Genomic DNA, 25925 nt, shown 5'->3' with positions numbered 1-25925 from the left:
CTGAAAAGTGTAGCTGATTCCTAATATTCGAACATGTCTCCTCTATAAATTTTTTCTCATTGATACCCAATTTACAATAAGAACGAATGCCCAACAGCACAACTGATTTGAGCCGCTACACCTTTACGTACATTATAGTGTGCCGTCACTGGCACTGGAAGAAGGAAGGGGTTTGGAACGAATGTGCACGACAAGCAGTTCGGGCCGTAAGTATAGGCCTTCAGTTTGATCGCGTATTTGGTATACCGGGGGTCCCACACACGCTTGTCGTCCGCTACACGCTGTGGTAATTTATGCACTTACACACGTGCAGCGAGAACTCAAATAAAACGCTATTCGTATAAGTTTGAGACTCTGAGCGCGAATGGCATAAGTACGTGATCCAGTTGCACTAGTAGCTGGACTACATATGAGTGATATCCAAAAATCAACGAACAGATCTATCGGAAGATCGACAGGAGTGAAGCTTATTGAGTTCGGTACATCGACGAGGGACGGGCTGTACGTGTGTTGCTCGTCTCTCTCTATCTTCTCTGCTTCTGATCTGCTGCTCGACTACGCAGTCGTTCAGTTTTGTTCGCGCTTGTCGCGACACTGTTGACTCAGTGCGATGACGCTCGTCCACCAGATTCTGGGCTCGATCCTGGCCCTCGGGCTCGCTGGCATTTGGCTGTCTTGGAGACGCCGTAGATTTCTGCACATACTCTACATGACTCTGCCCAGGGACATCCTGTAAGTTTAATTATGTTCTTCCCTCGAGTCGTCATCTCGACTCGCTGATTGATCGCTTGATTTGCTCTGTTGCAGAAGCTTGACCCACGTTTTTTATCTACGAATGTTACATTTTTTCCTTCTTTTCTTTCATTGGTCTTTTGTTGCGTGGACTAAATTTGCCGTCGTTACTTATTCTTATCTGTGTGCCGACTGTCTCGTGCACTTTGACATCGTTTATAGACAGTTTTACGAGCGGAAGCTTTTGTTGTCCACTTTAGTTTAATGATAATCATTCTTTAATCATCTCTGCGCTGCTATTTTGCGCTTCTCATTTAATTCGCTTATTTCAAACAACTTTTTTATAATAAAGCAGAGAAATTTTAAAAATATCAGGCTTACATTAGACGGACTAAAACACGTTTCGTTGAACAGTTACTTGGTACTTCGGTTTAATTAATGTAAAAAAACTTTTTTGATAGCTATGTTTTATTGAACAAACTGTCAGATAAGTTGATGGATTGCTAGCTGGTGATTTTTTTGATATTGCTTGTTGTCACTTGCAATTACAAGTTTAGAGAATGTGAAAATATTCAAAAGTCAGGTATACCAAGCCAGCACTCGTTTGTAGACATTATTATTTAAACTTTCAATGAAACTGGAGTGAATAATATTTTCAAACCGTAAGCAATATAGGATAAAAGAGTCTTTACGAGTCTTTATTATGTACTATGTTATAAAAAATAGAAAAGCATTTTACATACTTCAAAGTTTTGAAAATAACAAAAGAAATATAATTCTACAACACGTTTCTAGCACTTCAGTAGCACTATATTCTAGGTATTACTGATATCAGTTGAACGTGAGCAAAGAAACGAGAGACAGAAATTGATTAGAGCTGGATAAATTGTTCAATGTTGAATCACATACTGAATACGCGTAAATGCTACCTCAAAAAACATTTTTTACATGGATCATTTTTAAGACCATATTTAGTTTTATTACGCGATATGGAACTAAAAATGAAATCGTTTAAAGGTATTGCAAGTGTATTTATCCAACTGAATTTTAGCTTACCAAACATTTTATTATACTATTCGCAAGATTTCTTTGAACAAGATTTCAAAAGATGGTTATTTTCTTGCAGAGTTTTACCCAAGCACGCATTAAATTATAACATCGTTTGGTACTACTTAAATGAAACATTACAATTTTTTATTTGTAACATTAGTTAAAATACGTCACTAAGCAAAAAAAAGCATAACTGTTCAATTATTACATTCACCTCACAATTATGTAACAATGCAACAAGTATTCCATGTAGTGACCGCTTAATCTCTTTCGTATGAAAATTATTATGTGGAGTATAACTTTATTTGTGGAACTGTTTTCTCCCTCCTATAATCTCCAATGATTATAATCATCAAACGACATATGCGTCAGTAACTTGTGATGAAGAATTTACGCTTCGTCCGGTGCGAAGAAGTCGGGGATGTACCACACACACTCGCACGTTATGTGCGCGTAACTGCGCAAGATAGAAGATGATTGTCGACTGGTTGGTTGCTGCTCCTAACAATCAACAATTTTTATTTTAGATTTTTTTGAGACATATTCGACGATTTTTTCTTATTCTTTTTTATTTTTTTCAAGCAATGTACAGAATTCAAGAACTGACTTTTTAATGCAATTTTATTGTTCAACGATCAATTATTTATTTTTAGGGCTTCTTTCCAATGTGTTTCCAATACCAAAATAGTTGTCAAATTTGATTGTGCGTTCTTAGAAAATCTGATAAAATTAGTTTCAGGGAGTTCTGGACACAAATTATTACAGGCCCTTTAATCTCCATGATGAGATAAACAATACTCGAAAGCGTGCATTTCTCATTATTATTGAGTTGTATTTAAATGGGCGTGAGTGTGCTGGTTTTGTTTACATTTATGTTACGCTTATATCATGTTTTTACGTACGATATAGCTATCAATTTCCGTGTGGATACTGTTGCAAGTTAAAATTTTGTTGTCTCCGTTCTGCAAAGGTGTAAGCAGTTAGTCGCAACACAGTAGTGGATTGAAAACAAATTTTTCTAAATGATAGAAATTCATTTCAACATAGGTAGCTAAATTTATAGGTTTTAAAAAAATTTGAAAAATTATGTTCAACGTTGAGTCTGCACATTGCGATCATGCAAGCGCTACAATAAACCGACCATTACACTAACGCATCTATAGTGATATTACTAAAAAATGGTGTAACAAACCAAAGTACAAGCACAAAAAAGTTGACAAGACTGTTTAAAATCAGCGTAAATTTTTAATCGAAGCCATGACACTTTGAGCTGTATTGTTTTCGAGGCTATCGAACGACGAGCTCTAACTTGCATACTTATACTTGTAACACTTGTCAAACAGAACTAATCTTTTTGTACATTTATTCATTTATTCCTTACTATTTTTAGTAATTATGTGTTACAGTCAGACAACTGTTTAGTTAATCTTAACAATATAAATGAGTGAGTAAACTGAGAGTTATAATCCCATTTTTTTTTTATTAAAAAACGCATGTCCGATATTAGTGACATTATTTCAAAACTGCAATATAAAATTTCGTTCATATTAACTACCTACAATCAAATAGAATTTTTCATTCAAATGTTATGTGGCAGAGCAAACAAATTAAATGGTATAACTCAAGATCATTTGTTTTTTGTAGACTTAAATTTATTTCAATGATTGCTACAACCGCGTGTTATAAGATATTTAAAATAGCTGCGAAACCGATTACGTGGAGTCAATCAGAGTTCAGTCACGTGGCAATCAATGCTTGAACATAGCAGTTAATGTGAATTAAATTTGTTGAAAAATGGGCACAACTCAATGTTGTAAGTATTACTAATTAGCTCTTACTCTCTTTTTGAACAACTTTTTCGTACACGTGACTTGAGCTGCTCAAAGTTCTTTAATGTGTAGATTCCCCTTACTTTGGACGGAATCACATGATTGAATTAATTCCTTGCAACATTAAATTTTAATTTATTTAGGTTATCCTGCAGAAGACTAACGTCAGTCTGAATTATTTGTTAACAAATATTCTTTTACTTTTCAACAGTCGTCAATTTTTTTACATGCTTGTGTTCATGCAACTGATGGTTTTAATCCTGTATAAATCATGAGGCCAGAGTTACTGTATGACAACATGTATATGTATACTACACGTTTAAACTCAATTGCCTTTGTACACGTATATTTCATCCTCTGATAGATGTTTAATGACAAAGAACCAATTTGACTCACTATTTTAATGACTCGGACATCAATTTGACCATGGGTATGGCAGTAAGATCTGGACACTAATTTGACACCTACGAGTATTATTACGATATGAATATGTTTGGCCTAGTTTGTAGAAAGAGGTTTGAAGAGTGAACGAAGTAATGAAGTACATACGATGCAAAACAATGCCCCAAAAAAGTTGTTTCAACGTCATTGAGGATCCATTGTTGTTATCTCTAAAATCGTTCATACTATGATATTTTAAAATTAAGTTGCTATTAATTGTAGTTATATGCAAATTTTATTTTATGTATTGTAGGCTTATAAGGTACCAAAAAGGCTTTTAATATTGTTTCTCCGTGTCTCCAACTTTTGAGGTTAGAGAAATACGAGGTATACTGAGAAATTTTAAGGAAATGCCAATAGCAAGTCCTCATTATTGGTCTTGATATTCTGTTTACTCATTTCAGCCCTTACAAGCTTACTACTTTCGAGATGTGCGTTAAATTTAGAATAGTCGTCATTTATGATCGAAAAACAATTTTTCTGTTGGAAATAGTATGCTAAATAGCGTTTGTATCAGGTCATGGTTTGGATAGTAATAAACCTTAATATACAGTTATGCGTTTTAGTTTAAAAAGATTTTGTTGATCAAGAGTAAATGAGATATAAAAAAAATCTTTACCTGATTGTGTGTTCATCCATGCTGATTGTACGAAATCTCTAGTCCATTAGACTGGTATACAAATTTTATAAAATACATTGCTTTAACGAGATAGAATGTATAACATACTGTTTATATTTTTTTCTATCTACTTATCATGTATACTTCGTTTATTTATTTATACTTATTTACATATATCTATACACACAGTAAATATTCTAGATCGTTAAAGATACTGTTAGCATACACGTCCCTATTGTTGCGGTCCAATAAAAACCAATAAAAAATTCTTTGATTTTACCATAGGATTTTTCTATTGGTTTGTTATCGGTATTTGCACCCGTAAATCCAAATAAAATCCGAAATGGTCAAAAATAGATTTTCTATATCATTTATTATAACTAGGACATGATTGAACACAAATAAATTGACAAATTTATGTCATACCATCCGGATGGTGACACCAAAACGGGGGGACTAAAGTATTTTTTACAAAATTCTAATAAAAATTAATAACTAACTTTTCTTTCAATTTACGTATAAAATACTCTAATCCCCCCGTTTTGATGTTACCATCCGGATGGTATGACATAAATTTGTCAATTTATTTTTGTTCAATCATGTCCTAGTTATAACAAATGATATAGAAAATCTATTTTTAACCATTTCGGATTTTATTTGGATTTACGGGTGCAAATACCGATAAGAAACTAATAGAAAAATCCCATTGTGAAATTTTATTGGTTTTTATTGGACCGCAACAACAGGGGTATTAAGAGAGAGATTTTAATATCTGAAAAAATCATTAGCTTACTAAAAATACTTATTGTTAGCAATGCAGTAAGCAGATTAATCGTTCTGTTGAAATTTTTTGTCTATAATATTGTATGTCATAATCTTTCGCACTTATCTATGGATTACGGCAGCCACGGTAGCACAGTGGTAAAGGCTGTAGTTCTTGTAGCTCGGGGGCTTGGTAACACATGCTCACGAGTTCGAGACTCGGCCTTCACTCACTTGGCTCGCACCTCTGAGAAACTTATTTCTCAAGTGCGTATTATCAACTGTGGCCAAATGGTTCGGAAGCCATGTAAAATAAGGTCCCCTTTGCTGTGTAAGTGATTGATGTCACAATTAAATCTGAGGCGGTTTTTTACAATGCCAATGACGATAGCATGTAAATGCATAGTAACACAGCATTGCACAGCCTATAGGGCATAGTTCTCAAAAAATGGCTGTAAAAAATTTAAAAAAATCCATGGATACATATTTTCTTTTTACGTCAGAATGACTGATTTTTTTCCCGTCATCTTTTTCATTAGTCCTTTTTTGATAGATATAGTGGCATTATTATTATAAGATCAACTACCATCTAATGCTATAGCACCAACCCAAACGTGGAAAATTGTTTACCTGCCCCAAGAAATATCGGTCCATAAAAATCCAACGTAATGCGCTACTATGTGCGCAATTCTCAAGATAAAACTGATCATCACCATTTCTTACAGATGTACACTAATATAAGACTTTTTTTGATTACTCATGAAGGATGCTGTGTGTGTGTGTGTGTGTGTAACCAGTCACATCTCAGGAGTCCAACGATCGATTTTAATGTTGTAAGACTTAAACTTTTCTTTTCTACTACTTATGGTGGATCGAAAAAAAGTTCAAGGTTTATACCTTATTAAGGTGGCTCCTCACCCTTATACAGCACGTATTTGGAATATTTTATTAAAATTTTTATTGAAAGTTATAACAAGTGTCAGTTAGTCTGACAATATTATAGCTAGTGCTAAACATCATGCGATTTTTTTCATAAAATTTTGTTGATAAATTTCTTAGATACCGAAACTTGGAAAAAATTCAACAAATTACTGTAATCTTTTTCAATTTACATCTAATATTTAATTTTTTGCGCTCATTCTCTTCCTTGAACAAATTTATCGCGAGTCACCACGGACGAAATTGCAATAACTTGGATAGGTTTCCCACAAGGTTCAGTTGTTTATATGAGAATACGAAGAATAAGTAAAAAAATTAAATTTATGGGAAACCCATCTAAGTTATTGCAATTTTGTCAGTGGTAACTCCCAATGATTTTGTTCAAGGAAGAGAATGAGCCCAAAAAAATTAAATATTAGATGTAAATTGAAAAAAGATTACAGTAATTTGTTGAATTTTTTCCAAGTTTCGGTATCTCAGAAATTTATCAACAAAATTTTATGAAAAAAATCGCATGATGTTTAGCACTAGCTATAATGTTGTCAGGCTAAATGACACTTGTTATAACTTTCAATAAACATTTTAATAAAATATTATAAATACGTGCTGTATAGGGGTGAGGAGCCACCTTAAGCGGTTATAACGATTTTTGGTGGTCAAAAACTGGTTTTTTGTCTTAATAAGAGTCAAAAATTAATGACGCGGAGTTTACAATAATTTAATTTGATAGTGAATAAAAAAACCTCAATTTCCCATTTTTGACGCTCTGACGAAGTTATTTTTATCAGTTTTCATTCAAAACATAATAAAATTTTCAGGAAAAGAAATTATATCTCTTAAACGAATTAACATATGATAGAAATGTAGGGCAAAAAATTTTTTCTACATTTTTTTCGTGTTAAAAAAAAATTGGAGTTTTGTACCTTACTAAGGTAGTTTTAAAGTGGTTGAAGCTTTGTATCAGTAAAAAATAAGGTTTTCGTAACAATATGTAAGAAATATTTTGTATATAGTGTCTCAGGTGAAAAAACAGAGTTTTTTCAAAACGTGTAGGTGAATGTGTGTAATTAGTTATGTTCCGGATTTAAATGATTAATTTTCATGTTCTAGTGCTTAAATTTTTTTTTTTTTTTAGTTTTTTATTGCTGCTCGAACAATCCAGTGGACAGTGGGTGCTTGGGTACCCAAGTATCAAGTTATACTTTTATAAAATTATGTAGCAAACGATGTAACTTTAAGTATAAAAATATCTTCTATGAAACAATATTGTATACGAAGGAGGTGCAATTATCGTGGGAATGAGTGTACCTTCGTTGATTGGTATGATTTTAATTAATATTTAATGAGTTAACGATTATTAACAATATATTACGGCACAATACAATAAAAATAATATATAGGCTAGCCAGTACAAGAGTGTGCGCTTTCATCGAATCTTCCGGTGTTTTCAGAACAACTTCCTACTGCCTACGCTGATTACATCTGTAACGTCACGCTCACATCTATCACAGACGATCCCACACTTATTCCTCGTTCATATTTAATCCCCAAAATATAGTTATACCTCAAAAATTAAGAAAAACCATCTTGTAGTACCGCTTTCTTCGATAGGGTAGTGTTACATGCTAGCGAATGTCCCTTTGGGACGTTCATTACACATAGGTTTTTTTGACAGATATTATTCAAACGGCAAACGTATATTGAAATAGCATAAAAAGTACCCACAAAAACTGCAGCTCGTTTGGCTGTGCTATTATTTTCTATATATTACATTTTAAAAAACCGATATTTAACATGTAACCTTAAGAAAAAATCACGTTAAATGTCATTTATATGATTTATAGGAATCTCTCAATTTTTTGGTTCCAAAAAATTACTTTTAGATAAATCTATCAAATTTTGTAATGGACCCACAAGTTTGTTTTCAAATGAATTTAGAAAGAGGGGCTCTGAACCCAGTAATTATGTGAAGAACATCCTTAAGTCAAAAAATCACTTTACTTACGAATGGAAAAATTGTAAAAGAATAAAACACAATAAAAATTAATAATTGTATTAGAATAATACAAAAAATTTTTTTTTTAATTTTTAAAAACTTTGGAAAAACATGAAAAAATTTATAAAAAATTATTTATTCACTGTAAAAGTAACAAATTTAATATGTTGGAATAAATATTTATTAATACTTTGGAAAGGTGCTGTGATAAAATATACTCATTTCCAAGTTTTCTGAAAAAACATTTTAAAAAAAATTATTTTATTAAATAAATTATTTAATAATTCAACTAATAATTAAACCAAATGAATTAATATACATTATATAAAAATTTACATAAATAAGTTAAAAATTACACTATAACATGCAGGAATCGAATTCTCTTCATCGGAGTGTTCGTAGCATAGTGGATAAGGGTTTCGACATAGTGTGCAGAAGGTTCGGGGTGCAAATCTCTTTAAAAACTTTTTTTATTTTATTTTTTAAGAATTTGTTAAAAGAAAAAGAAATGAAACTCATGAAATTCAAAATGTGTGGCGTGGTGATATGATGCGGCGTCATGTGGTGTAGAAGAAACCGGTAGTACGTCACGGGGGACGAGGCGAAGGGGGAAGAATCAAGCAAAATCCACTTTTATCACACTTTTTCTCAAGGTCAGAATCTGAAATCGTTGATGTACCCTCCCACGTAATGCGCCTAAAGAAGTATAACTTTAAAAATTGAAGATTTATACTTCATTAAGGTAGTTATAATAATTTTTATGGTCAAAAACTGGTTTTTTCATTAATGAGGGTCAAAAATTCATAATGAGATAGGTACAATAATCTTATTCGATGGTTAATAAAAATAAGTATATTTCCCATTTGAAATATTAGAAATGAAAAATGCAAATTTTTTTTTTTCAACGGTTCTAAATAACTGTTAAACAAATTAATGAAAAATGACAAATGAAATAGTATGAAATAGTGAGCGTTGTGGATCCTTCAAAATTTATGATAACAAACGAAATAAAAATTCAAGTATTTAATAGTAAACTTCTCATGTAAATAAACATATTATGTTAAGAGAACGTAAAAAAAGTAAGAATCTCATATATTTATTAAAAAACTAAAAGCATAGTAATATAGCTTGAAAAAGCTCTTTGCTAATTTATTGACAGCAGCTTTTGAAATAACAAAAGAATATCGTCCTGAATAAGTTGTTTAATGACTTTTTAATTAAAGAAGACCATATGAAAAGGGAACTATTATTATAATGCCAAAAAAACAATCAAAATTATTTTCAAAAATAGTTTCTACTTTTTAATATCCTTGTTAAAAGTTTTCTGTAACTAAAAAATAAACTCATTATTTAAGCATTTTATTTTACATAAAATAAACATTAGTGATCCTCATTTACATTAGATAAGTTGGGATATCATTAACGTATTTAAAAAAAATCTTAATATTTGAATTGAAAGTTACTTATTGAAGAAGCAAACAATTTTTACTGCTTTGCTAGTAAAAATCAAACAAACTTTAAATTATAAACTCAAGTCTCAAACTTTAGCCAATGAAAGCTCGATTGTTTGACAAACTTTGCTTATCTTTTTTTTGTGTACAATGTTCTTTCATTCATGTAATTTTCAGTTTCACTTGTGAACTTACACTTATATTAATGGTATATTTGTAATTTTAGTTTCATTTTAGTTGTTTTTGTCTATACATCTATTTTATGCAGCTTGTATGACAGCCTACGTACAAGAAATGTATTTAAAATCGGGCTCCCATTTTTTAATAAATTCTTTTTATGCGCACCCTTGCAACTGGACTCATTTAGTTTTCAATATCATTTACTTTGAGAAAAAATTCGTGAAAACGGAAATACTTGGTTATTTAATACTTATTTTCACCTCGCACGATACGCTTTCAAGAGCAGACGATGGCACGCAAGGCATCTTAATCAGCTCAGCCTGGCAATTGTGTGTGCGTATTTAAATGAAAACTCGTGGAGCAAATTGAACCGTTCATCATTCACACGGTTAGGATGGTGGCAGACTATTTTTATTATTGGTGAATATTATTTGACGTGATACCTTGCTCATTGTTAAATTGTTTGCAAAACTGTTGAAACTGTTTGATTCTATGTAGGAAGTTTCTTTTTAAAAAATTCGAGGAAATGATGACATAGAGAGATTACTAAAAAGCAGGAAATGTCAAATCAAGAGAAAAACTTATAGAAACAGAGGACTAAAAACTATTACTGTACATTATGATCAGTTCAATAAAATTCGCAAAGTATAAAAAGATTTTTTTTTTTCAAGTAGCACTACAATCAAATAGCCATTGGCAGGATACTAGAGATAGTTTTTACAAAATTCAGAGAGCACTGTATAATATTCCTTGTTTGTTTAATATTTAATGTTTGTGATAGTTCTATCTGTAGCCAAACAGACTAGCTACTGCGTTCACACAAGGAAAACACAAAAGCTAAAGTTTCGAACGAGTTTTATTTGATAACTTTACAACTTTGATGCGCTCGCTTTGATCATCAAGGAAAAAGTGAAGAAAAAAATGGCGTTCCTTTCGGCTGTTCCATATTAAAAGAAAACAAGAAAAAACCAGAAAACAAACCATAACAACGGTAGTTAAGGGCTCTAGCGCATCTGGCCGCCGTCCGCGAGAGGAGAAAATCTCCCCTCACCCCGTCTTCCATCTATGATGGAAAGCGGCCACGATTGATTACCGCCCAACAGAATCATCGTGCACGCCTTGCCGATCGCTCTAGAGTACACATTCTCAGCTTCCAAATATTCTCCATATTCATTACCTTCCTTTTCTCACAAACCTCCTTAGCTCTTACATACCTTCTCTCTTTCTTTTAAAATAAATATCAGCCGAAAAGAATTAACAACTTAAATAATTAATTATCGGGAACACTATCATATAATTCAAATCAATATTTTATCCTTTGTTTTGTATGAAATTATCTTTTTTTGCGTTTGGTAATAAATATAATGCATTGTTATTTTCATTGTCGATTTAATCTGAGATAATTGTTACAATTGCCTTTTAGCTTGTAATGTTGAAGTTAACAGAATTTAAAAAAAAAATCTAATCCAAAGGAGTAAAACATTCTTAGTTACAAGTCAATCACAGAGAGAAAGTAAAATCACAAGGTTTCTATAAATATGCATTCTGATAAGGTCTCATCAAATGTAATGCCAACATTATCAGGCTTATACTACATTTAAAAGACATAAATAAAATAAAAGCATAAATTCTTTTAACTAATCCTACCACACAAATTTTAATGAAATACAAAAACATCAATTTTTTAAATGTTGCAATCTTTCAGAAGCTCGTTTTTTACCTATGTATTGTATCGTAATAAAAGTTTTAATTTTAATTTTTTTTTATTTGCCACTAAACAAAAACTGCTCTCGTTGTCTTAAAAAATCACTTATCCATCCTCTATAACAATCTTAAACCCACTTAGAAAAGGGTTAATCGATTCGGAATAAATGATAGGAGCAGCTGAAAGATCCATAAATTTGAGACACATTCTTGTATTCTTCGCACTTTTTACTACTCAGTACTTTCAGTATTAAATTAGAAGAGGGATGAATGCCAAAAATGTCTAGTGAGAATATGATGATTTTTACAATTAAGTTGTTTATTTGATTACACAAATTATTTATTATTATTAGTATAACAAAATATTAAGTTTTATAGTTATTTATAATAGTTCAGCACTCATTCTAATGATTGTGTATTGCAGAGGAGCCTTCAGATTTATAAAAGTAAACGCTCTTTTATGGTGGTGGGAATTGAGATGTTTCACTGTAGCTGGTATTTTCACGAGATTGGCCAAAAGAAATCCCGAGAATATTGCTTTCATCTTCGAAGATAAAGAATGGACTTATAAACAGGTATTCTCATTTCAAAAATTCAGAAAGTCAATCTTCAATTGTGTACGTACACTGAAAGTAGTTTTCTGTATTAACATTAACATTTTGATTAAAATCCTCTGAAATAAAGTTATATATGTAGCACAACAATATTTAAATTACTTTATTTTAATCATGAATTTTTTATGTGAAAATTTTCTGATCAATAAAATAAGTATACAATATTCTTCCATATATTATGCTTTTGTCAATTTCATAAGTCATTATTAATGTTAAAATGAAAATTGCTAGCCAGTTATTAAAAAAATAATTTTCAGTTATATTATGTAAGAATATAAAAAGTAAGCTTTAATAATGTTTTAAACGTCAGCTAGAAGAATTCAGCAATCGCGTCGGTCGTTACTTTCGTCCAAAATCACTGTCTCGGGGTGACAGCGTTGCCCTGCTAATGGAGAATCGAGTAGAGTACATTGGCATATGGCTTGGCCTAAGCAAGGTTGGATTTATAACTGCTCTTCTCAACACAAATCTACGTAGTGACGTGCTCGTTCATAGCATCAAAGTGGCTGACTGCAAAGCTGTCATCTTTAGTGGAGAGTACAGAGAAGGTAACAAACTATATACCCTTTATGTATGCAGTAAAAAAAAAATTTTCAGCGTTTTACATATTTTAATGTATACATATTTGTAGTTGTTAATGAGATAAGAGAAAAAATTCCTGATCTGATACTGTACCAATGGTCAGAGAATGCGGAAACTACGGTGATAAAGGGTGCCAAAGATTTAACCACTGGCTTGGCCAAGACTGACCCTGAGCCCCTCATCGCCGACCTTGCGCTCAGCTGTCCACGTGATAAGCTCATTTATATTTACACGTCTGGTACGACGGGACTGCCCAAGGCTGCAGTTATCAGCAATTTGAGGTATTTAGCCACTGTGCTGTAATGTGATATACAAGCGTACTATTTAAAATAATATGTTTGCGGAAAATTGTAGTACAGATACGTCATGCACTCATAGTTATTAGGAGTGAGAATATTGGTGGTATAACTTCTGTTTCTGTGTACATACATACACATAAATAGAATGTGTATGCGTATGTATGTGTTTGAATATTTGAAAATTGTGCTCATTTTACATTTTTATTGGGTATGATTCCTAGTTTATTACATCTAGTGTTAGTAAATTTATCATCTTAACAAGCATACTACGACAAAATTAAAATGTGTCTACATTGTGTAATATATTTGGAGTTTTTGTATTTATGTTTTTTTTTCTATTAAAAATCGAAACGATTAAGCCCAATTCATTTACTTGCTTGGCACTTGGAAGAGCTAAAAACTACTGTCAAGAAACCGTAATTTACAAAATCACTAAATGAATTGAAAAAAAACTTGTAGGCTATAAAAAAGAGTAACATTTTTTTATTAACACGTAATTTGTTTGATTTCTAGTTTTAAAGATGGTTAACAAATCAAATGTTTGCATATTATGGCGACTCAGAATAATCAATAATTTTGTATAAAAACAGTTTGATTTTTCATTTTTTTCTATTTTTTTCTCTTTTTCTGCATGTTTTTTTTTATTATTAGTTTTATATTATTATAATTAATTTTAGTTAGGTTTATCTACAATTTTTATTAATGTTTTTGTATCCACCAACTTTTATTCCTCTTAGCCCAACTCAATATTTTCAGATAAATTTTTTTGAGTAAAAACAATGTCTTTCTTCATTTTAAAATCTTTATATTTTTGTTTAGGATACTTTAACTTTAATATTTCTTAATCTGAAAGTTTATTTCCTTTGGTTGTTTGTCTTTAGTAGTATCATTTCTTTTTTGACTTATTATCGTAGTATTGTTGTACTTATACTTTAACTGTTCTATCTAGTGTTCTCCTTAATATTATATTCTTACTGTTAACTTTTTATTTGGACTACAAAAGTATTAACTTCAACTGCTTACTTTACCTCAGAAAACCATACTCTCTCACTTTTTTTATTTCTCGATTTTATGAAAGATGTTTTCCTTATTCTTTTTGTGTACTCTTTTTTCGTATTTAACTATTTGTTAGTTGTAATGTCTCATTTTTAGTCATTGCAACCTTTTTTTGTGAAGTGTTAAACGTTTCTATACCATAAAACGATTAATTTTTAAGCTGTCGAGATTTTTAACTTTTTTTGCTCTCTCTTTGTCTCTACCACTTGGTATCTATCTCTTTAAAACCAGTTCTATGTATGTGTCTTCAGGATTCTGAGCCATTTAGATGAGGTTTTTTATTAGAGTGATTGAATTAGTTTTTCTACCTCGAAATACTGACTAGCTTGAAAAAATAGGATCGTAGTTTTAATGCCCAGCTTTTCCATATCGTTCCGCAGAAGATTATTAATATTCGAGAAAATAGAAAGTACATACTTAAAAATTGGATTAATGCACAATGCTCTTTACCTCATCTGCTGTATATAAATATATTTATAGCATTTTGTTTCAATTTTCAATTTAAGTATTTCTCAAACTGTGACGGAGGACTCCTCAAATTTGGTTATGTTATTCTTATTTTTATTTACAATAAGACCCTCGTTTTCTTAAAGATTTGTAAAAATATTTTGCAAGTTATTGGTAAATATGTAAATGCCACAACGACGTTCTATAATAACTTGTGTATAAGAAAATAAGTTTGTTATTTTTTTCTCAAAAACTGTGACGCTGTGGTTCCTGAAATTTTAATATGTTATTAACATAACAACAACAAATACATTATAATTTTTTTAAGACTTTCGTAAGAAATTTGTTTTTCGCTCTAACCCCCTAAAAGAAACGGCTACTGTCATACATTTAGATAACGATGATTTTTAAATTCATCATAATTGAAAGTCTAGTACTATTATGCTACCTGAAAATTGAGATAATTTTTGCATGGTTCTGACGTAGAAAAATTTTTAATGTAATAAATAAAAAAAGGTAACTTTATAGATAATTACATTAACAATAATTAAAATAGCTAAATAAAAAAAAATCAATAAAATTTTTCAATAAGAGGAAAACTTAAGATATATATTAGTACATTACGCACCTACTGAGTGAGGTTAAGAATGTCACAGATTTCACATGAATAAACGTTTGATGTGAAATCTAGGGCATTTCTTAACCTCCGAACGTGGTGCGTATACGATTTTACGTTCCCTGGTGCTCGGTAAGTAAAAAGTTTCACTTACGGAGCACTTGTGACGTAAATTTGTCTTACCAACGGCTAAAGTGATTACTTTACAAGAAATTAATAATTCGGATAAAACTGCATTTTGTCATCATTTATTACATATTATCTTAATATTTAATTTAATGATGATCGAAAAATATTTTAAAATAAATGAATGAAGAAAAAAGTAAAATGTTTTTTATAGATAGTCCTGAACGACGATATGGGCTTTAAGGCGTTTCTTTCATATAATGATTAGAAACAGAATGACGTAAAATCCCAAAGAATCATTTATTAATCAATACTATACCCCTCAAAATTTTATAGTAGATTGACGAATATAAACACAAAAAAATAATCAATAATAATTAGACTCTAAACAAGTGCTCTTACGACAACTAAGCATTTATCTACTGAAAGTAGTAGCCTAGCTCTTTATTTATTGAACATAATTAAGTAAAAAAACTGACACAATAAAGTACTAACTACTGCCATCTTGGTATACATATGTTCACGGACTCAATCAAAAGATGTTAACATAAACACAAGCATACGTTTTCGTTTTCTATCTTGAAAGCATGGACAAGCATCTACTGCTAGTATTTTGACGTTAAGCGCAAATTTTACATTATCATTCTTACGATTTTTTGTGTGAGATATCATGATCTAAGATTTTGAATCAGTACTTAATTTAATTCAATAACCAATATTAATAACTAATCATTGAATGAGACGTCCAATGACGATTGGTAAATAATTTAATAAAATGTCCAATGGTGGTACTGTCATATTTTGTTTTTATTTAAAAACAAAACAACGTTTCGGTCGTTTGGACAACTTTCCAGCTCTCATCAAGTACAAAAATCTCTGACTCTTACGAAAGGGATGTAAAATAGTATCGATAATAATATTCGAAACGTTGTTTTGTTCTTAAATAAATACAAAAGATGATAGTATCACTATTGGACGTTGTTTTTAATTAACACATAATCGGTTGAAATTCAAGTAGTATTAATAAATATTAACTTGTAGCTTGCACCTTCGATTCGGGAGTCATGAAAGAACCACCTTAATGTTGTGATTTCAGTTATATACGGTTATGTTACTGAGATAATTGGGCTTTTGGGGTCATAGTAAAACTAGTAAAACTCTGACCTGACAAGGTGTATCCAACTATAGTTTCTGATTTAGCAACCGCAAAAACACACACGTTATGCTTGGTGTTACCCCGATGATCGGGGTTTTCTTGTGTGGTTGTGTAATCACACGTGATAATAATCACTTCATATTATACTAGGAAGAAAATAAGGAGAATCAATGTCTGTTTAACATTACACGGAAATATGTTATATGTTATCATTTACGATTGAGTCCATAAGCATTAAAACTTATTTTTTCAATTTCTATTGGGATGGAATAAAAACAAGAAAAAAAAATTAATTCAATCATGGGTTGTATAAACGAAAAAAAAACATTTATCTTACTTTTAAGGAGGCTTGTCACCTCTTGCAAAAATGACTTACAGAGTTAGCATTCGTAGGTTATGAAAAAAAGACCTATTGAATCTATATCTGCCATAGATATATTAGAATAGAGCACGCCACAGGTAAACGGTTGTATTAATTGTGAATGATTAACATAACACATGTACATTCAAGTTGATAGCATTCCTCGCAAAAAACAAAAATTTTCTAACAATACATTAGTTGAGGGTTCTAGTCTTTTAAATCAAGTTTAAATTTAAAAATGTTTTTACGTATGACAACTACAAATCTTAGTAGGGCTAATGACATTTGGTACATTATTAATTTTTATTATTTGATTTTATTAATGTAATAATATTATCAATAATATTATTAATAATTATCACACATAAAAAATATTGTATTACAAATAGTAGAATTATGTTTAAACTATTAATAGATACATGCTGATGACTTGTGGAGTGCACTCCATGTTGGGTCTAAAGTCATCTGATCGTATTTACGATTCTCTACCGCTTTATCATACAGCTGGGGGTATTGTCGGTGCAGGCCAGTCATTGCTACGTGGAGTTACAGTAGTACTGCGTCGGCGATTCAGTGCTTCAAATTTCTGGCCAGACTGCGTCCATTACAAGTGTACCGTAAGACTAATTTATTAACTACTACATTATTCACTTTGATGCATATTTAGATGTATTACGAATAGAAGTACGATAAAACAAAGTCACTAAGAATCTTTTTCGGTTGAAAGTAATTGAGGTATTTCCGTACGTTTACTCAAAAAATGAACAAAAAAAGAATTGAGTGTCAATATAGAAAACATCAATACGGTTGAGCTTTTTCTAAATGTATTTTTTGTAGGTTTTTTGACGAAACATAAGATTCGATTGGTTTCGGAAATTAGTATGTGAATGGTTAAAATTTTCTTATTTATATTATTCGTTTACGTATTAGGCAATCAAGTTTTTCTTCAGAACAGAACCAACTAGATAGCACTAACACAAAATACAATCTTTTAGTGTTTTCTCAGATTGGTAAAACAGTACAGACAACAGTTGAAGTTTAACGTATACTTAAAATTTACTTAAGGTTGCTCAGTATATTGGAGAAATATGTCGTTATCTTCTTGCTGTTCCTGCAAGCTCGGCGGACAAATCGCACAAAGTCAGACTAATGTATGGAAATGGACTGCGACCTCAAATTTGGAAACCTTTTGTTGAAAGATTCAACGTAAAACAAATTGGAGAATTTTACGGCGCTACTGAAGGCAATTCAAATCTTGGTAATCATAATGTTTCTTTCTAAATTTTTTCAACCAGAAATTTATATTTTTGGATACTATTTTTTAAGGCATAACTAAAACCAAAATTCATGCACGTACAATGCTTTTTCATGTTATTAGAACAAAAATGACCCTTATTTTATAAATATTGCCCTGTATCAAATTTTGATTTTCATGCAATTAATATAGTTTCAGTAGTACTTATTACCGATAAATAAGTATATTTATGCAGGTATGTATGTATGGATACTTGAGTTTCTAGGAAAACTTCGTATTAAAAAAAAAACATGTTATAGCAAACTTTTATCATAAATGCCTAGAAATATATCTTATAATACTTTAAAAACCAAACTTGTTCTCTGCTATGGCTTGAAACATATAATATATTTCATGCTTGGTTTTGAAAACAAAGTCTTTAATATTATTAAACTACTAAATGAATCTTCATAAGCTCAAGTAACTCATATAGAGCATAAAAAATAACATAAGTAACAATCAATTTCTAAACAAGTAAGTTAAAACATATAGAAACAATGGATTTTAGTACAAACTTTAAACTGGAATTTAGCACTTTAACTTTATTGCTTAATTTGTCAAAAGTAAATAAATAAATAAATTTCTTTAACCACTAGAAATATAGTATTAAGGTATGTGTGTATAAATGTTGCAACGTATTTGCTAATAAAAAAGTGAAACAAATTACGGGGGATGTAGAGAGCTCTGATAATGAGATGGGAGCAGTTGGAGGTATTTGGAGAGCTTGACTGAAATTTTATTGGGTTGAAATAAGGCAGAAATTAAATGAATACTGTTTTGTGGAAGAGTATAGAGGAGCTGCAGCGAGATGTTTAAGAACTGTGGATGACTTATTAACCGTCCTATCTGAACAACTAAATAACATAGAAAGACACATGAAAATATACAGTCTGGTAGGTTGTTCCTTAGTAAACCAGTTTCCACTATTTCTGTTCACCTATTTCGCTTTTCCACCAAGATTTCACGTTTTCTCTGTTTCTTAAATGTAATGTCATACCATTGTTTCGAAACAAAATGTGCCCGTTCATATAAGTATCATCAACGTTATATTATCTTTTCAATAAATTTCAACTTATTTTTATTGAATCCAGAACAAGGAATATAAAGGAGATGTTGTTACATCCGTCAACATCTTCATATTTATAGGCCTTGATTCTTATATTCTTTTCAGCAAACCCAAAAAAATGACATTGCTTATCCTTTGAGGTATAACATTTTTTTGTAATTTTCTGTGGTTGTGTTGTCATAAAATTAGTTTAAAGTAAATTAGAAAAGTCTAAATATATTTCTTACCAGTAAAAAATTTTTTTTTAATTCTTAAATTTGATTCCATTCTGATATAACCATATAGCAGGAACAAGTGAGGTTATAATGTTGTACGTAAAATGAAATGTCTGTAAGCTTCAGTTCTGCTACCTTCTTAGGAAAGCATTGAGGTTGTATTGTAACTTCCATATTTTCTTTTCAATGAACGATAATTTTTCTTTAGAAATGAATCGTCTTAAGTATTTTGCAGGTCTATATGGAATCACATACTTACTACATCCATTTATTGTATAGTAATTTGTGAGGGATATTCCACAGCCCCCTACAAGCCCTCCGCAGCTCCCCTGCATAATAAGGCAAAATTTGACTTTTTTTACAGATAATTTGACATTGCTAATTTTTTCCTCGAACCCATAACAGCCCCCCATACCCCCACCGCCTCCCCGCATACTCTCTACAGCCTTGGTACCATATTTATTGTCACCCCACATATGTTTCTTTTTCTGTTTTTTTTTCTCTTTCTACTTAAATAAACAATTTATTTCCATTTTAGCATCTTCATAATTTTACGTATAACTGACCATGAGAAAATAAAGGTTTTCTTAAATATAAACCTTTATTACCGAGACTTTGACTTTATAATTTTTTTATTGTCATAGCCAATGCCACCATAGTTAGAAATTGCTTACGATACAAAGTTAAAGGTAATATTGAGGTGTTTCCTGTGTTTACAGTAATTTTTGGAATGAAGACTCTATTCTCAATTTTCTCTCTTTTTACATGATACTTTAATAATTTTGTATTTATTAATCGTGTTCTGTTAAACAGTCTATCTGATATACTCAAATTTCTAAATAAGATCACTATAGTACCAATATTTAAGCTTAGTTCGTGAGGCGGTAATCCTGTAAGAGTGTTGCTGAACATTTCCTCTGAAAAATTTATTTAAATATTATCGTCTGATTTATTGACTCCTTTATCTATAGAAATCTATCTATACTATAGAAAGTTATTATTTCTCCAATTAATTCATAAAAATTTTATTATTCAAACAACAGGTGTACTCGTTGTGCGATTTTAGTATAACACTATTCAACGAACAATCATTGAAATCAGATGATAATAAAACATTTAAGAACATACATAATTTGATATCCAATTTTCAGGAATATTAAAAGATTCTATTTCCCCTTCTCAAATATCCAATATTAGTTTTCATAATCCTTTACTGTTAGAATGAGTATTGAATTCTAATTTTAAAATTTGGGATAAGCTCCATAAAAAGAAAAATGTAATAGATTGTTTGATCATGATTTTTCTGTTCCTGTTTCTTATCACTGGGAGAATTTGACAAAAATCCCTTTCTAAAATATTTAATTTACTTTCGAAACATTTTTTAATGTTCTGTCTACTATTTCCGATGCCTTTTTTAGAACGATTGAACCTTCTTCTTGTTTTCTTTTGTTTATCTGATTCAAATTCTAAGAAAGCACTCTGTATATTTTTAAGATCTAAAGAAAGTCGAAAGGTTCCATGACTTGTCATCCCCTTTGAAACTAAAATGATGCTATGTCAGTACATGCTATTGACAAAATTTTTTTACTTTGAGAAAGAAAAAAATAAATTAACGTTTTATATAAATCAGTTTTCCCTGACCATCCTAGACCATCTAGAACGAAAATACTTTTTTTGTTTGCAAATGATTTTAAATATTTTTTTCTGCACATGATAAAAACTTACATACACTAAATTAAACATTTTATTTCTGAAACGTATTTCTTTATGAGGATAATTTTTTTTAACCTCCGTTTTTATTGCGTTGGTCGATTAATGTATTCACATGCTTTATCTTCCCATCGTTATCTTATAGTAATGGCATAATCTGTTAGTGGGTGTTCCATGCGAGGAGGTTCATTTTTAGTCGGTAGGCACACTGGGTGAATCCAACACTACCGCCGGATTAGCTGGGGTATTTATGAAGATTTTTTCCTCCCCACTCCATAAAAAAAAAAAAAAAAAAAAAAATGTTAGTGGGGGTTGGCGCACGTAGTGTGCAGGGGGGTGAAGCTCCACTAGTACATACACATAATATACGTACTTATGTGTTCATACAAAAACACATAACGCAAATGATTGCATCGTTAATATTGTCATATTCCACAGTCTACACTGTACACAGATCGCGTATTTCACCTCACCTCACGTACTGTGTAATTATCTTTTTTTTAATATGTTTGGCCTGCCTCTTCGGGGATTTCCCACTTGCTCTCGTGCCTATACCATGTAACGGTCTCTTTTATCTTGCATGATCACATATAAAAACAATGAATATACGTTATGTGTCTTGATTATTTTTAATTTTCTGCTTTGCTGAACGTGCCATAAAAAACTTTGTTCAAAAGTGAGGTATGTCGATAAATAACATAATAGATTATTTAGTAACATCAAATTTTTTTATAATTTTACGAAATAAATGTGTATACCACTGAAGAATTTCTTTTTAAAGAATATTTCTGATATCGTTGTGATTATTATTAGTAAAAAATAGCAGCCTAAGTATGCGATAATCCCACTTTGCAAATTATCTAACTTTTTTTTCAGAAAATTCTTGCATCTTAATGGTCTTATCTTGTTTCAAAATCAAATAATTTCTAGTTCTAAGGCATCTTCTAACCATATTGCTAGCTTGTGGTTTTAATATTATTAGCTTATTGTCACTATTGAAGTCCCTTTTCTGTGCGTTACGAGCGACAGAAGTGAAGGAAACTGCGGGCAGTTTTTAATCATAAATATAACTTTGTGATCTTTATAAGCATGGAGCTATTCCTTAAAATCAAAATTAAAAATAAGTCTAATAATTAATTTATAAAAAAAATAAAAATTTCGCTACAACTGATCGCACTCCTTAAAGTTATAAGAATTTTTTTTGTATGTTTACTACAATATTATCTCTTATTCATTCATCGACATTTGCAGTAAATGTTTATGACTAATTCATACTTTTTCGATTTCTAATTTCGATTGTTTTGAAGAATTAACAAAGTTAAATCCAAATAAAATCGAAAGTTTGATAAATTTTTTTAGCTTGAACCATAACATATATGTATTTTGTGGCGTACCGTGATTGTTGTCAAACTGCATGATAGAAACTTATGCGGACCTAATGTTGAAACGTACCAATTAAAAAAAAAATTTATGACGCAAATAATGAATTCCAAACTGACTTTTTTTTGTTACGTGCTTTAAAATTAAAAAAAAGGTTCAAGATAATTCTTAATAACTAAGATACTTATAAGAAATTTTATTCTTATTACTTTCAGTGAATATTGATAACCAGATTGGTGCTGTTGGCTTTCTACCGCTTTACGCTGGATCTTTATACCCCGTTGCCTTGCTTAAAGTTGACGAAGCTACTGGTGAGCCAATCAGGGGTCCAAAAGGGCTTTGTGTTACATGTGAGCCAGGAGAGCCTGGTGTGTTCGTTGGAAAAATCAATCCTAAAAAGGCCGTCAATGACTTTAGTGGCTATGTCGACAAAACAGCATCAGAGGAAAAAATTATCCGGGATGTTTTCAAAAAAGGCGATCGCGTTTTTAACTCAGGTTATTATTTTTTAAGTGTCTAAATTGAATGTAGATTTCACAAAATTTGAATCAATAAACAATCTTTCAAACTGACTATTACAAACTAATTTTTTTCTAAATGTTCAGTATCAAAAAATTTGTAATGAAACAGTTTAGATTATGGATCATTAAAAGTTCAAGCGAAAAATAAGTAAAATAAATATTTTTTTATCCAAGCAGAACAATTAGTATTTGAAATAATTTGTTTTTAGTCTACTAGACTTTACCAGCCAGGATTCATATTTTTTTCAATTTTACGATTGCTACAATGTTAAGAACGGTTATGCTTGGATCTATAAGTATTTGTCGATTTAAACAAATAACTTTAATTTACCATTTTCCTTCTGTTTTAGGTGATATCCTGGTGAAAGACGAGTATGGGTACTTTTATTTCAAAGATAGAACTGGTGACACTTTTAGGTAAATACATTTCCATAATGTGATTAATTAATTAATATTAATGTACGAGTGTTAATAATGTGTTTAGCTGAAATGTTTTAATAATTCAATAAGTCCAACAACATTTTTTTTAGATGGCGTGGAGAAAATGTAGCCACTTCAGAGGTTGAAGCTGTTGTAAGTAATGTGATTGGCTTACGAGACGCAGTTGTCTATGGAGTTGAGGTGAGTAATGAGATTCACAAAGTTCTACTTAGTTTAGTTTTACAGTGGCTTGGGTGATTTTTGCTGAAATGATAAAAATTTCTGAAATATTAAAACAATGTGAATCAAGTGCAGCTAAATAATTTGTGGTCAAAAACATTAGGGTCAACCACTTTATATTTCAGAAAATCGGTACTGAAAACTTATCAATTTAACACGCAGTCTTATGGAATTTGTTACTAAAATGACTATAACTTTTAAAGTAAATGACAAATATTTTAAAATAAAAATTGTATTTATACTTTTTTTTTACAAAAAATCTCTTACAATTGTAGAAATTATGTGTAAACTACTTAGATTTAGAGGAAATTAGGAGAAAATTGATTTATGGTCTTCTGCGCACGTGCAGATTAAAATGATTTCTTATTATTCTTTTTATCAATATTTTATAACTCTTTAGGCCAGTAAAATGCTTGAATTTAAATATGTGATTTCTGTATTCAATAATCGTGATAATAAACAAAGAATATTTTTCATAATCCATAGAACCTTAAAGGGCGCAAATGCCCAGGCCACGTTAGTTTATGGTTCAATGTTTATGACGCGTTTATAATTTTAGGTACCTGGGAATGAAGGAAAAGCTGGTATGGCAGCAATATATGACCCTGATCATAATACTAATCTTAGTGATTTAGCTGAAGGCGTAAAAAAATCCCTACCTGCTTACGCCAGACCCTTATTTGTTCGAGTTCTAGCAAATCTTCCAATGACCGGTAAATGATTCTTTTTCTAACTTAGAAAATAACGAAACTTATGCAACACATGAAGCTCTGAGATTGAAGACATTACAACTACATTTTTACCAAAGTTAATCGTTATTGAATAAAATTTAAATATTATGTGCTACAAGCACATGGTTACTAGATAACTAGATTTTGGGATATGAATAGTTCTTCAAACAGATATAAATTTATCCGTATAATGTGTATATTTATCTGCAAATTATGCAGTCATAATATTTGTGCATGAACAAGTATATTTTTTACAAATTTTGTGTGATCGCTTGTAATTGACACCGAATTTTTTACTTTATTCTGTAACCTGTTTTTTCATAAAATACAGATAGAATCGTTAATAACCTTAAAGTCAAGCCTATTTTTAATTACATATTTCGTAAACTTGTAATCGCTTGTATCGCTGCTGATTAATGTATCTAAAAATGTGTCTTTTACGATTTTCAACCATTAGTTGAAGAAATGTATGACTTTTTTTCAAGATTTAGAACTTTTTTTAATAATGAACAAACCAAACTAAGCTTATTTTTATAAGTTATATTAAAAAAAATCGTATTCCATTAACTGTTTTTGACTTCCAGAGCTATAACATTTTTTTCTTTGGATTTAATTTTGAGAAAACTTTCCACTAAAAAAACTAATAGACATTTTTAAGTAGGCTCTGGAGGAATAAACGCGCATTTATAGATCCATACCATCGATACTACACAAAATCCTCGTAAAGTAGGTTTTTGATGAAGTTAAAAACTTTTGTGCCACTCAAACTGAAAATTTATGTTTTGTTTTACTTTTTCTCTGGTCAAAATGTAGAAGTTACTTTTTAGGAAGAGGAATACTTCAAAATTAACTGAAAAAAATTTTCATTCAATTTTATGTAGGTACTTTCAAATTGAAGAAAAAAGATCTCCAGAAAGAGGGATTCAATATACATAAGGTATTAATATTTTTAGTTTACTAAAGATTACACAGGTTTTAATTGAACTGAAGTATCATGGATTATATCATTTATTCTACATTTTTAGATTCAAGATCCAGTATACTTTCTGGAAAAGTCTGGTAGATACGTTAAACTTACAGAAGAGTTGTATGATAATATTTTAGAAGAAAAAGTTCGATTGTAAACAAATGTGTACTTGATTAAGATTTGTAAAAAAAAAGAAACAGATAAGAATGACATTGCGTTTGAAAAAAAATTTTTTCGTGGGACAAGTTTTTACGTCTGTAAATAAAGAAAATATTTTTTTGATAATATTGTACCATTTGTAAGTCAGAATGTTAACAGTGTAAAAAAAAATTTCAAGGTATAGCAGTTTTTACATAAAAATAGTAATAAGGAACATAGATTATAATGATAAAGATTTTTCAATAAATATGTCTTGTAAATA

General features: G+C 30.5%; 1 protein-coding gene across 1 annotated transcript; it reads left to right on the top strand.

Annotated features, from left to right (window-relative positions):
* Positions 1-245: 245 nt before the first annotated feature.
* Positions 246-25925, top strand: Fatp3 (Fatty acid transport protein 3). Its single transcript, XM_014357614.2, has 12 exons — positions 246-732; positions 12128-12278; positions 12628-12865; positions 12949-13180; positions 17376-17577; positions 18026-18218; positions 22841-23122; positions 23497-23563; positions 23677-23767; positions 24366-24519; positions 25419-25474; positions 25563-25925. The coding sequence occupies exons 1-12, from the start codon at positions 611-613 to the stop codon at positions 25659-25661; spliced, it is 1887 nt and encodes a 628-aa protein (XP_014213100.2). The 5' UTR covers positions 246-610; the 3' UTR covers positions 25662-25925.

This window comes from Copidosoma floridanum, unplaced genomic scaffold (genome assembly GCF_036245765.1).
Source record: "Copidosoma floridanum isolate Cflo_tuat_1 unplaced genomic scaffold, Cflo_Japanese_pri ptg000001l, whole genome shotgun sequence".
NCBI classification, from domain to species: domain Eukaryota; kingdom Metazoa; phylum Arthropoda; class Insecta; order Hymenoptera; family Encyrtidae; genus Copidosoma; species Copidosoma floridanum.
Note: the sequence above shows the minus strand (reverse complement) of the source record. Positions and strands in the feature narration are given on the sequence as shown.